Source organism: Penaeus monodon, chromosome 18, assembly GCF_015228065.2.
Source record: "Penaeus monodon isolate SGIC_2016 chromosome 18, NSTDA_Pmon_1, whole genome shotgun sequence".
Classification (NCBI taxonomy): Eukaryota; Metazoa; Arthropoda; class Malacostraca; order Decapoda; family Penaeidae; genus Penaeus; species Penaeus monodon.
In genome coordinates, this window is record NC_051403.1 from 11,138,504 (window position 1) to 11,151,003 (window position 12,500).

The 12,500-nt window shown below is 41.1% G+C and overlaps 1 protein-coding gene across 2 annotated transcripts in view; it reads right to left on the reverse strand.

Moving 5' to 3' along the window:
* Positions 1 to 5,203: 5,203 nt before the first annotated feature.
* Positions 5,204 to 12,500, reverse strand: part of LOC119584235 (ankyrin-1-like) — a 9,023-nt gene continuing 1,726 nt past the window's right edge. Inside the window, exons 2-7 of one of the 2 annotated variants that reach the window (XM_037932745.1) lie at positions 9,227 to 9,823; positions 8,433 to 9,020; positions 8,014 to 8,202; positions 7,751 to 7,933; positions 7,186 to 7,282; positions 5,204 to 6,958 (exon numbers count right to left, since the gene is read on the reverse strand). In XM_037932745.1, coding sequence (XP_037788673.1) covers positions 6,678 to 6,958; positions 7,186 to 7,282; positions 7,751 to 7,933; positions 8,014 to 8,202; positions 8,433 to 9,020; positions 9,227 to 9,823 — 1,935 coding nt within the window. In that variant the 3' untranslated portion in view covers positions 5,204 to 6,677. Of the gene's footprint in view, positions 6,959 to 7,179; positions 7,283 to 7,750; positions 7,934 to 8,013; positions 8,203 to 8,432; positions 9,021 to 9,226; positions 9,824 to 12,500 lie in introns of both variants that reach the window. The other variant, XM_037932744.1, reaches the window with a different exon arrangement.

A 12,500-nucleotide genomic window follows, 5' to 3' on the forward strand; every position in this document is an offset into this window, starting at 1 on the left:
CAAATATATATTCATATATATAAATATATATATATATATACAAATATATATTCATATATAAATAAATATATATATATGAATATATATATATATATATATATATATATATATATATATATATATGCATATGTATATATATATCTTCTTCTTTTAACGGTAGGTTCATGTCTGAGCCGCCGTGGTCACAGCATGATACTTAATTGTAGTTTTCATGTTATGATGTTCTTGGAGTGAGTACGTGATAGGGTCCCCAGTTCCTTTCCACGGAGAGTGCCGGTGGTACCTTTTAGGTAATCATTCTCTCTATTTATCCGGGTTTGGGACCTGCACTTGACTTGGGCTGGCTTGGCCACCCAGTGGCTAGGTAGGCAATCAAGGTGAAGTTCCTTGCCCAAGGGAACAACGCGGCGGTCGGTGACTCAAACCCCCGAATTCAGATTGCCGTCGTGACAGTCTTGGGTCCGACGCTCTAACCATTCGGCCTCCGCGGTCTTGACGATCATGGGCTTCCATGATTTTTTCTTAGCAATTTTTTAGAGCGGTGGTCTGCCATTGCCTTCCGCCCGGTGTTTTTATCGAGTCACCATCTCTATTTACCCGGCACTGACTTGAGCTGGCTTGGCCACCCAGTGGCTAGGCAGGCAATCGAGGTGAAGTTCCTTGCCCAAGGGAAACAACGCGCCGGCCGGTGACTCGAACCCTCGAACTCAGATTGCCGTCGTGATAGTCTTGAGTCCGACGCTCTAACCATTCGGCCACCGCGGCCCCATGTATATATATATATATATATATATATATATATATATATATATATATATATATATGTATATATGAATATATAGTCATATATATATAAATATATATATATATATATATGCAGATAAATATATTTATATATATACATACATATATATATATATATATATATATATATATATATATATATGTGTGTGTGTGTGTGTGTTTGTGTGTGTGTGTGTGTGTGTGTGTGTGTGTGTGTGTGTGTGTGTGTGTGTGTGTGTGTGTGTGTGTGTGTGTGTGTGTGTGTGTGTGCGTGTGTGTGTAAATGAATATATATATATATATATATATATATATATATATATATATATATATATATATATATCAATAACGGTATGTTCATGTTTGAGCAGCCATGGACCTCTCCACCATCCTTCGCCACTCAACTCGATCTTGCGCATTTCTTTCCACTTGTACCATCGTCAGCCCGCAAATATCTTTGATGTTGTCGCTCAGTCTTGTCTTCGGTTTGTCTCTTCCTCTGTTTCCTATCATCATCCCTGTCAGCAAGTTTTTCTCAATACTTTTACTTCTCATCACATGACCAATAAACTTTAGTTTCCTTTTGTTCAAGATGTTCAACAGCCAGTCTTTACAATTTATTTTTCTCAGTACTTCATCATTCGTTTTCTTTTCTGTCCAGTTAATACGTAGTACTCGTCTGTAACACCACATTTCAAAACTATTGACCTTTTTCTTGTCTATCTTCTTCAGCACCCAGCACTCAGAACCATATGACGCAATTGGGAAAACTAATGAGTTCAATAACCTCAGCTTTGTCCGTAAGGTAATGCTTCGGTCTTTCCAGATGTTATTGAGAGCAACTGTGGCGTTTTTGGCAATGGTAATTCTTCTTTTTATCTCCAGTGAATCATCATATGTATTAGTAATAACAGCTCCAAGATAAGTGAACTCTTTCACATTTTCCACAACCACTCCATTGATTGTAACATGTTCATTATCGTTCATTGCCGGTTATCTTCGAATCTTCATGGTCTTAGTTTTCTTGGCATTAAGAAATAAACCAGCCTTTTCGCTTGCTTCTCTAACTTTATCTAGTAGTTGTTGTAGTTCAATGATACTGCTGGCAATTAGAACTATATCATCGGCGTATCTTAGATTTGATATTTTGTATCCTCCAACATCTACAGTTCCTTCAAAATTCTCTAGAGCACCTCTCATAATTGCTTCAGAATATATATTATATATACATATATATATAGAAATGAATATATTCACATATATATATATATGCATATACATATATACACATATATACAATATGTGTGTGTGTGTGTGTGTGTGTGTGTGTGTGTGTGTGTGTGTGTGTGGTGTTCGTGTTTTGTGTGTTGTGGTGTTGGTGTGATGTATGTATTTACAATACTAAAAAGTGTGTGTAATATGTTATGTAAATATATATATAATATTATATACAGATTATTATTTAATATAATTAATTAACATTTCCTGCTTTATATGTTGGTTTGTTTTATTAAATAGTTTCAGGCCATAAGCTTGAGGTAATGAATGCAAATCTATTGAGTAGGAATTTGTATTTACAAATATGTTAACACAAATTGACTGTGGTGTCGTTAGCATCGCGTCTGGGGTTTTAAGAGTTGTGCAGTTCAGAGTAAATGATTTTCACTTTACAAACGTGAGCATTGTTTGTTTCGTTAGACTAACATCGTCGAGCAGTGTGTTGTGTGTGTGTGTCTGTTGTGTGTGTGTGCGTCTGTGTGTATGTGTGTGTGTGTGTTTGTGTGTGTGTGTCTGAGAACTGAGTAGTTACATAAAACTACAAAACGTTACCAAATTAGTTAATCAAAGATATAGCGGCATTAACATCATCGTTACAAAAAATGTAACGGTGTTACTTAACTTGTATGTATGTTTGTTAGTCTATGGTGACGATAAAGTAATAGCAACAAAAAAAAAAAAAAAAAAAAAAAGAATTATAAAACGTACTGTTTGTTTTGTTTTGTTTTATTAGCATTGTGAATGAGGAAAATACTGACTTAGAAACACAAGCAGAAAGCTAAATGAAATAAAGTTTAACTGAATAAGGGAAATCAATATAGAAAATGAATGATATTAGATTTAAAAATTGTAATAAAAAAGCAACAAATGAATATTAGTGGGGGGACTTCCCTTGAAATTATCAAAAACAAGTAAATAAATGAACAAATCAAACAGTCGAACATATGCAAACTTCAATATGAATAGTTCATTTGATTGGGAAAGGGAAAAAAGGAAAAAGAAAAAAGTTGTTGGACGCTGAAAAAAAAAAGGCTGATTGGACCTCGGTGGTGATTAAGAGTTCACGCCTTAAGTTGAAATTACTATTTCGTCATTATAGAGGGAGAGGGAGAAGGGAGAGAAAGAGAGAGTGAATGGGAGGAGAAAGAAAGACAGACTGACGGACAGAGAAAGAGAGACAGAATGAGAGGAGAAAGAAAGACTGACGGACAGAGAAAGAGAGAGGAGAAGGAGAGAGAGAATGGGAGGAGAAAGAAAGATATGCTAAGAGACAGAGAGAGCAAGTGAGTAAAGCAGACAGATAGACAGAGAGAAACAGATAAATAGATTAATTAAAAGACGTGTATCCGAGATGACCTGTGAAGCGACAGCACTTCAGGACCAACATATCCACGGAGGGTCCAACACGAGCTTTAATTAAGCATCAGTTGCACAGCTGGAACTCCACTGGGCTAGAGAGGAATATGCAGATGTGCAATGAATGGGAAAATATTTTGCAGTAGTTTTATGTTATTACTTTTTCTTTCTTTCTTTTTCTTTTTTTGTTATGATTTTAACATAAAATGCTGAAATTACAATTTCAGTCGAAAAGGAATTGCTGGTACATAAAGGTGACCCGCTGTTCAGCAAGTTTGTGGCACTATTTCCACACTGTGCATGTCGTTATTCGTACATTAGTCTTGGTAATATTCTTCCTTGATAATCAGCTTTACATTGAAGCACATCGTGATTGGTTGCATTACCAAATTCGTCCTATTTCGCACTCCGTTCCCATGGCAACAGAGACGCCATGTTCCTTCTTCTGGGATGTCGACAAGGAGGCTGCGATCAATCCAGCAAAAACTACCTATTGTCTCGTAAACCACCGCCCTTAGTGGTTTGTTTGCCGTGCTTTGTAAGTGTATATGATTCTTCTGACCGAGGAAATGTGAAAACTATTGCTTGGAAAAAAAAAAGTTTATTTGAAACGTTTTCACATGGTTATAAACTTTGATGGAAAACCGCCACGGCTTTTTCTACCGATTTTTTTTTTTTTTTTTTTTTTTTTGGGGGGGGGGTTGTGTGTGTGTACACTTGAAAGAACAAATGACTACAGGTTTGAAAAACATTTTGTGATTCCCCACACCAATTTTTCCTTTTTAGTTAAAACGCGCAACTAGTATTATTCATCCTGAAGTTCGAAATCAGGGTTGATGCCAATATATATATTTTTTCTTTCTTTCTTTCTTTCTTTTTCTTGTTCACCAAACATCATCAATCGCCCCAGGTTCAAAATACAGTTTGATTCCCACAGTAAGACGCGAGGAGGAGGGGGGAGGGGGAAGAGGCGCTGTATGAAATGGATTTCATATAATGGCATATCCCCTTTTAAATGATTTTTGATCATTACTGAATTTGACGACCAAGCCCGCACTGACCTTTGATTTTTACGAAAACTATATTTTTTTTTTACCTTTTGATTTTCGCTTCGTCCATTGTATAATTGTTTTGAGCTGCAATCGTGTCATGTATTGAATATTGCTGATATGCACTATTTTACCCTGTGTATTTTGATTCCATGTAAAGGTCCTCCATACCAACCGTTCTATTCAAGTGCGAGTTGTGTTTTAGATTTTTTTATCCATCCTTGTATAGATAATACCAACGCAAACATGATAAAAGACCTTGTTTTGTGACGATAGATAATGCAACGAATGAATTAAGGAATAGGTTAATATGTGAGATAAGCAAATCATACCATTCTTAAGAACATGGTTTTCAATGTTCCGAAGCCTAGGCTACTGTGTATAAAACTTGTCTTTTTTACATTTCATGTATATTTGAAGCTAAAATAGTAAATACCGGTTGGTAAGATGTTCTAAACACTTTGCCTTAATCATGATTTCAAAACTTTCCGTTAACATTTTATGAACAAAATATTTATCTGTATAGTCTAGAATATTATGAAAACGTAGCGAGAATAAAATATGACTGTTTGCCATATTTCTTAGGCGTATCTCGTTACAGCTGAAAAAATTCCTTGGTAAGTTATGAATTCCTCATTGTTATTTTCGCAATTCCACTTTTTTTGGAATAGCTATTTGGTCGTCAATATGATTAATTATTATCTAGAAATTTGGAGATGTAGAGTGAAAAAAAATAAAAAATAAAAGGTAGTTTTATTTCATTTCAGCTTTATAATCTCTGCCTCTTTCTTTCTCTCTCATTACATTTATCTATCTCTCTATCTCTTTATCTGTCTACTTATTTGTTTATCAGCCCTACGTATCACACGCACATCGTTAAACAAATCGTACAAAGCATTCAGGATAATTATAGATTCAATCGTCTCAGTCATATCGAAATTATTAGTTATAAATGAGAGAGAGGAGAGAGAGAGAGAGAGAGAGAGAGAGAGAGAGAGAGAGAGAGAGAGAGAGAGAGAGAGAGAGAGAGAGAGAGAGAGAGAGAGAGAGAGAGAAAGAGAGAGAGAGAGAGGGGGGGGGGATATCCTTTTGTAACGGCCAGAGTCATTTAGCAGTGCATATGAGTCTTCTATATATGATCATATAATCAAGTTGAAATAGAATTACATCACTCTTGTTTACATATTTTGTCGATATTTCATATATCACTTACATATGCTACTTTTATCACTTCTGTCGCTGCAGTTTTCATCATTATTATAGATAAGTACGACTGATATATTTCGTATATAATTATCAGCATCACTATATACCATATGCATTATGTATTTTCTTACTCACGGGACTTTTTCCTTCTCTTTTACTGAAACCTTAAGCAAGATAAAATATTCAAAACTCTCCTAAGATATTAGTCATCTGTAATCTTGCCTTCCGTCTTATCACTTTAAAAGGAACATGGAGATAGCTCATACCGGTAACGCATGATGTCAGATTAGATTGGGAAGTCGGAGAACAGGAGGCAGACAGAAAAAAAGTAGAGAGGGAGAGAGAGACAGAGAGAGACAGAGAGAGAGAGATGTGACAGCCATTCCACGCTAACGAGCAATTCAGATGTAGATGTTTGGAAGGGAAAACCAAGAAAATCCTTTCGCCTTTCTTCCTCTGCGTTTCTCCTCTCTCTTCTTTATGGAAAAAAGTAAGTTAAACGAAAAAACAGTCTGAAGGAGGAATAAAAAGAAATTAGAAGGGCGCTAGTAATTAACGCAGCGAAATTGCCTGTCGATATCTCTATACTTCAAAAGTGCAGCATCATTTTTAAGCACGCAAAAGAGAGTAAGGGATGAGAAACAAGAATTTTCGATCAGCAAATGATTCTTCATTCTACTTGATTTTCAGTTGAAATGATAATTCACCCAAACTTGATTGACTATCGGTGTAGCATTATCTCTCACATCCTTTACCATTGTTTTTAGTCATCAAGACACACATCGGTAACCAACAAATAAACCCAATATCTCGCACTCACGCATTCACGCACAAACAAACACGTACTCAGGTATATGCACACTCATACACAAGTGTTTAAATACTGAAAAACAGACATATAAACAGACCTAAAAGCCTACAGCGGTCCTGATTACGAAAACCGGCACACACGCACACCCGCTAGCATACAAGGAAACGCAGTCATCGCTGGACACCACACAAGTGTTATACGTCGGACGACTCCAGTGGATTCAGGAAAAACTTCTTGAAGGCAAAACTCTGTGTCTCTGGCGTTGTAGCGTGCGTGCTTTTTGCCATGAGCTGGTTCAGCTTGTGAACTATGCTGACCATGTCCGTGTTGTGGGCGTGGGCGGCGAGAGTTTGGCACAGGGACCGCACGAACAAAGTTCCTTCGCTCGACTCAACAGCCTTGAAGCCTTCCGTCGACGCGTAGAGGGTTAGCATGTCACGCGGAGCTTCGTCCCTAGTGGGAGGTAGATCGTCAGCTGTGAGAGGAAAATTAAGTGTTGAAAAACAGCACCAAAACTTTATTTATAGGCAGATATAAACCAAATAAAAATAAAAACGCTATCACAATATGAACGGAATTAGAACGTCACTCGTCAAGAGTTCCTTAGTGTCCATATACCCGAATATATGTACAAGTGCGAATTATATAAGTCAGTCCATCATTGCATTAAAACAGACTTCTTCGTAAGAAAGTTACCCATACTTTGTCCAGAGAAGTTTCCGCGGCAGAAGCTGAAAAGGAAAACCTTGGGTTTTCCCTTCATGAGAGGACAAGCCTGATCTTTGAACATATTCCGGACCTGCGGAGATAAGAATGGAAGTCTGAGAGAGAAACAATATATTGTACTTTACAGTTTTATGTACATACATATATATGTTTTATGTACATTTATATATATGTATATATATATGTATGTATGCATGTATGTGTATTTATATATATATATATATATATATATATATATATATATATATATATATATATATATATGTGTGTGTGTGTGTGTGTGTGTGTGTGTGTGTGTGTGTGTGTGTGTGTGTGTGTGTGTGTGTGTGTGTGTGTGTGTTTTATTCACACACACACATATATATATGTATATATATATATATATATATGTTTGTGTGTGTGTATGTGTGTGTGTGTGTGTGATTATAATATAATATATATATATATTATATAATATATATATTATAATATATATATATATATATATATATATATATATATAAGCACGTATATTTGAAATCCATATCTGTGAAATGCTCACCGCGGAGACGTCCATCTTTTTCATATCAGATGTGTAGAATGTATCCCGGTCGATGCCTTGACTCATCATGCACACGAACATTGAATCAACTTTAGCTAGATCCTCGTTACTCCTGAAGTTATTCAGCACATTTTTAGTCTTTTCCAGATTCAGGTCCTGGTGATCTTCCACTTGGTAGCCCATCTGTCAGAGTTAAGTCTTAACTTAGTACGAAAAAAATTGTTAAAAGTTTTCTATTTTATTTATTCCTTACTGCGACTCACATTGCTAAACACTTTGCAGAGATTTGCCACATCTCTCTCAGAGCCGTAGCGAGTGGGTGTCTCCTCACTGAATTTCCGGTAGTTAATGATGAGGACTCGACCTCGATACGGCTTAGAGAGGTTCCGGTACACGCCTGGACTGGGAGGCACGGGCTGGCCGACTACCACGCGGAAGTCCTCTCGGAGAACCTGAGAGAAACAAGCGTATGTTCGCCTTACGTGTCGGTACACTTGACATAGACACGTTCACGCACACACACGCACGTGCACGTACACACATACACACAAACACACACACACTCACACACACAAACACACACTCGCACGCACACGCACACACACAAGCAAACACATACATGCTGCAATTGCCACATGTTTGCAAAATGTTCTTTGAAACGGCTTCTCTCGAGATCGGGCACCTCAGTACTTTTGTCGTTATTCTCATTGCAACTGCAGACCACTTGCTCGATGAACTTGGCGAATTCCGGGTGGCCGGCCTTCCTCGCCACATGGGCAGCCGAGCCGCCCTTGCTACCATCCCACAGGTAGTCATCCAACAAGAGGCGAGCCAGCCCGAGGGACCCCGACGCAGCGGCGATGTGCAATGGCGTGGACCCGTCGACCGTGGTAGCGTTGACGTCTACGCCGGCGTCGAGTAGAGCAGTCACTGCAGAAGAGTCCTTACTTTGCACAGCCAAGTGCAGCGCCGTCGTCCCGTTAGGAGTGGACAGCTTTGGGTTGGCGTGACGTTCTAAAAGGTGCACTAAGGCGTCCGTCGCGCCCCTCTGAGCCGCTGTCATGAGCGGTGTGAATCCCTGACTGGTCTTTGCATCCACCGAGGCGCCTCGAGAGAGAAGTATCTGGAGAACTTGTCCTGAGGAACCTTGGGACGCCAGGTGGAGCAAGGTTCCGCCATCCTCTGGACCCTGTAAACTCAGGTCTGCTCCCTCGTCCAGTGCTGCCCTCACCTCCGCCGCATCATTCCTTCTGACCGCGACGATGAGAAGCTGCAAAAAAGGAACAAGAAAGGTCTTCAGTGTCATTGTCTTACAATCTCCTCACCTGAAAAGTAAAGCACAAGGGTTTCTGCAGCTGCTGTCTTCCCTCTTTACACATGCAAACATACGTCAGCTCTGGAGTCAAAACCCTTGTGATATTTCCCCAAAAGGATGAAACACACTTACTTTGAGACCTTTCTTCCCCTTCAACATACCTTGTCCAAGTGAGACTTCGCTCCGCAGCACAAATCCAAATAGAGTGAGAGGTTCGGGCAGCTTTCCTTAGCTAAGCTGGCGGGCGTGAGGCCACGGGCGTCCCTCACATTGACTTTGCAGCTCGGGTGGATCGCGAGCAGCTCAGCCAAATTTTCCCTCCCAAACTCCGCAGCCAAGTGCAAAGGAGTCATGTCGTTCATGCCACTGGCCCTGGTGTTAGGATCGGCCCCCGCTTCCAGCAAGGCTCTCAGCACCTCGCCTTCGTCTGTGTTGGTGACCATGTGGAGAGCTGTGTCCCCACCGAAGTCATCAGGGCGATGTATTCTCGGGTCCGCACCGACCTTCAGCAGCTCCTTCACCACCTCAGTGTGCCCATTCAGGGACGCCACCATTAGAGGCGTGAAGCCTTCTTCGTCGGAAGCATCGCAAAGGGCGCCGTGATTCAGAAGAATCCTTATGAAACTGCCAGAATTCCGAAGAGCAGCGGAATGAATGGGCCGACCACGGCCACGGCTGACCTGGTTCACGTCAGCCCCTTCCTTTAGGGCCTGGACCACCCCTTTCTCGTCGCCTTCGGCCAAGCTTGACCAGAGCCGCTGAAAATATTAGGAAATATTAGTCGGAGAGTGACTTCCTGGTCAGAACCTCTGTCACTCTGCACTACACTACCAAGATAAGTGAAGCTATCCAAGATCTCAATGTTCTCACCACAGACCTGGACAGACTGAACATCGACATCCAACATGTCCCCAAAGTCCTGAACCTTGGTTTTGGTCCAGTTGACCGAGAGTCTCAACGGCTTCGCCTCCTCATGCAACGCCTCGAGATCTATTTCTAGAACCTCCATTGTCTCCACAAGGATCACTGCATCATTCGGCAAAATCAAGGTCTGTTACCTTGAAATTACCAATTGATGCCCCACAAGAACTACGGTCCACGGCACGGCAAAGTATCCAGTCCATACAAGTAAGAAAAGAGTTTGGCCCAGGACACATCCCTGCCTCACCCCGGCAGACACCGGGAAAAGGCAGAGATGCCTCCCCCCCCCCCATACACTTGACAGCACTCTTGATATCTGTATATAGGCCAGACAGCAAACCAATAATCCGAGGGGGATCCCACGGAGACCCAGTAGGCTCCAGAGACTTGAGATCAACTTAAAGCTGCAAGCATACCTTGTCGAAACTCAAGTCGGCATTCCACAAGGACATGAAGTGCTAAGACATGTTCTTCTTGAGATCAACATAAGCTGCAAGCATACCTTGTTGAATCTCTAGCCGGTGTTCCAGAGTGCTAAGACACGGTCTACAGTTGACTGCTCAGGTCTCTGTATAAGGTGGTCGTGCACTCGCGCCAGGAACAGATGAGTGAGGACCTTGCCTGGTATGCTGAGCAATGTAATACCGCTTTAGTTGCCACAGTCCCTTTGGGATGACCAAGCCCCTTTTCCAGTCAGGAGGAGTGGTACCAGTCTCCCAAACGGCAGACAGGAGTGCATGTGTTGTGTGTGTGTGTGTGTGTGTGTGTGTGTGTGTGTGTGTGTGTGTGTGTGTGTGTGTGTGTTGTATGTATGTATATGTATATATACATCCATGTGTGTGTGTGTGTGTGTGTGTGTGTATGCATATATATATATATATATATATATATATATTTACATATATATGTGTTTTTTGTGTATACATAAATATACATATAAGTCTGTAAACATACATACACATGTATATGTATATATAAACATGTGTGTGTATGTGTGTGTGTGTGCGGGCGTGTGTGTGTGTGTGTGTGTGTGTGTGTGTGTGTGTGTGTGTGTGTGTGTGTGTGTTGATATATATGTGTGTTGGGGGATCAATGTTTATGTTTGAGCATCGCCATAATGCTAGAAACCGTTCACTGCATATGCTTTGTCAAGGTCTTTATACTTACATAGACCTTGTTCTTTGCAGTGTGCAAAAATATAGCATATTTGTGTGTGTGTGTGTGTGTTTGTGTATATATATATATATATATATATATATATATATATATATATATATATATATATATATATATATATATATATACAGACACACATATATGTGTGTATAACGGGTACAGAACCCTATTATAATGGCTTTGCAGGGGTAGTGATACTGGTATAACGGTGTGACTCTTTATTACTAAGAGTTGACACACAGTATGGGAACACACTGGACGATGTCTAAAGGGTAATGCGGTGTGCACGGTGTCACGTGTCAGGCCGACCTGCCTGGAAGGGGAGGGCTAGGCCGACCTTACCACGTCGAGCTCTGGTCACGAACTGACGGGTCAAGCAAGGTGAGATAACATCGTCATCTATGCCCTCGCTGAGTGAATGGGTCCTATTTGGAACTTGGAGCCACGTGGTCCACTGGTACTTATGTATATGCTACATTGTACATTGCTCGCCACCTAATCACAACTCGCCCTCGAGGCGTCCTAGGTTTGCCTCAAGGGTTACCTAACTTGGCTGGTCATCTCGTTCTCGTATGCGTTGTCCTGGTGCATCTTCGTGGCTGCTCGTCCCTGTCGTCCTCTTCTTCCTGGTCCTCGGTGTCATCTGTCCGTCCTCGACGTCCACACGTGCTCGAAAGTCTTGCACAGGTCCTCCTTGACTTCGGATTCATCTAGACTTCCTCATAGTCCTCGTCCAGGCCTAACTCGGCGGCGTCCTCGTCCACACGTCATCACAGATCTCGTCCAGGTCCTTCACGACAGCATGCTCATACTCACATCCTCGTAATCTTAATCTGGATCTACGGCGTCGGGCAGGGGGGGGTGGCATCTCAGGCGGCTGATACCTGCGCTAACGAGCTCCTGGAGTTGACTGGATTTGCAGGCGTCCGCCAGGCGTCGCCTATTCACAGCATCCAGGGGCAACTGGTACCTGCGCTGGCGAATTCATGGTTCTTCATTGGATCTACAAGCGTCTCGGCAGGCAGCACCTGTCCACTACATCATGGGACGGCTTAACACCTGCTCTTATGAACATTCTGGTCCGCAGGCCTATGGCAATCATCCAATGACGTCCTTCCCACAGCATCCTAAGGTGACCGGTTCTGCAGCAGGGTTCTCCTTCGGTGCCGTGTCAGTTATCGTCGGTCCGACTGCAATATATAGTCGGGGAACCAGATCATACACATAAGGGCCAGATAGTACGAGAAAAAGAAAGGCAACAGAGAAGAGGGGGTGTTAAGTACCACTAGCCAATTATTTATTTAAGTTTGCTGTTTTTAATGTTCGTTTTTAATTTAT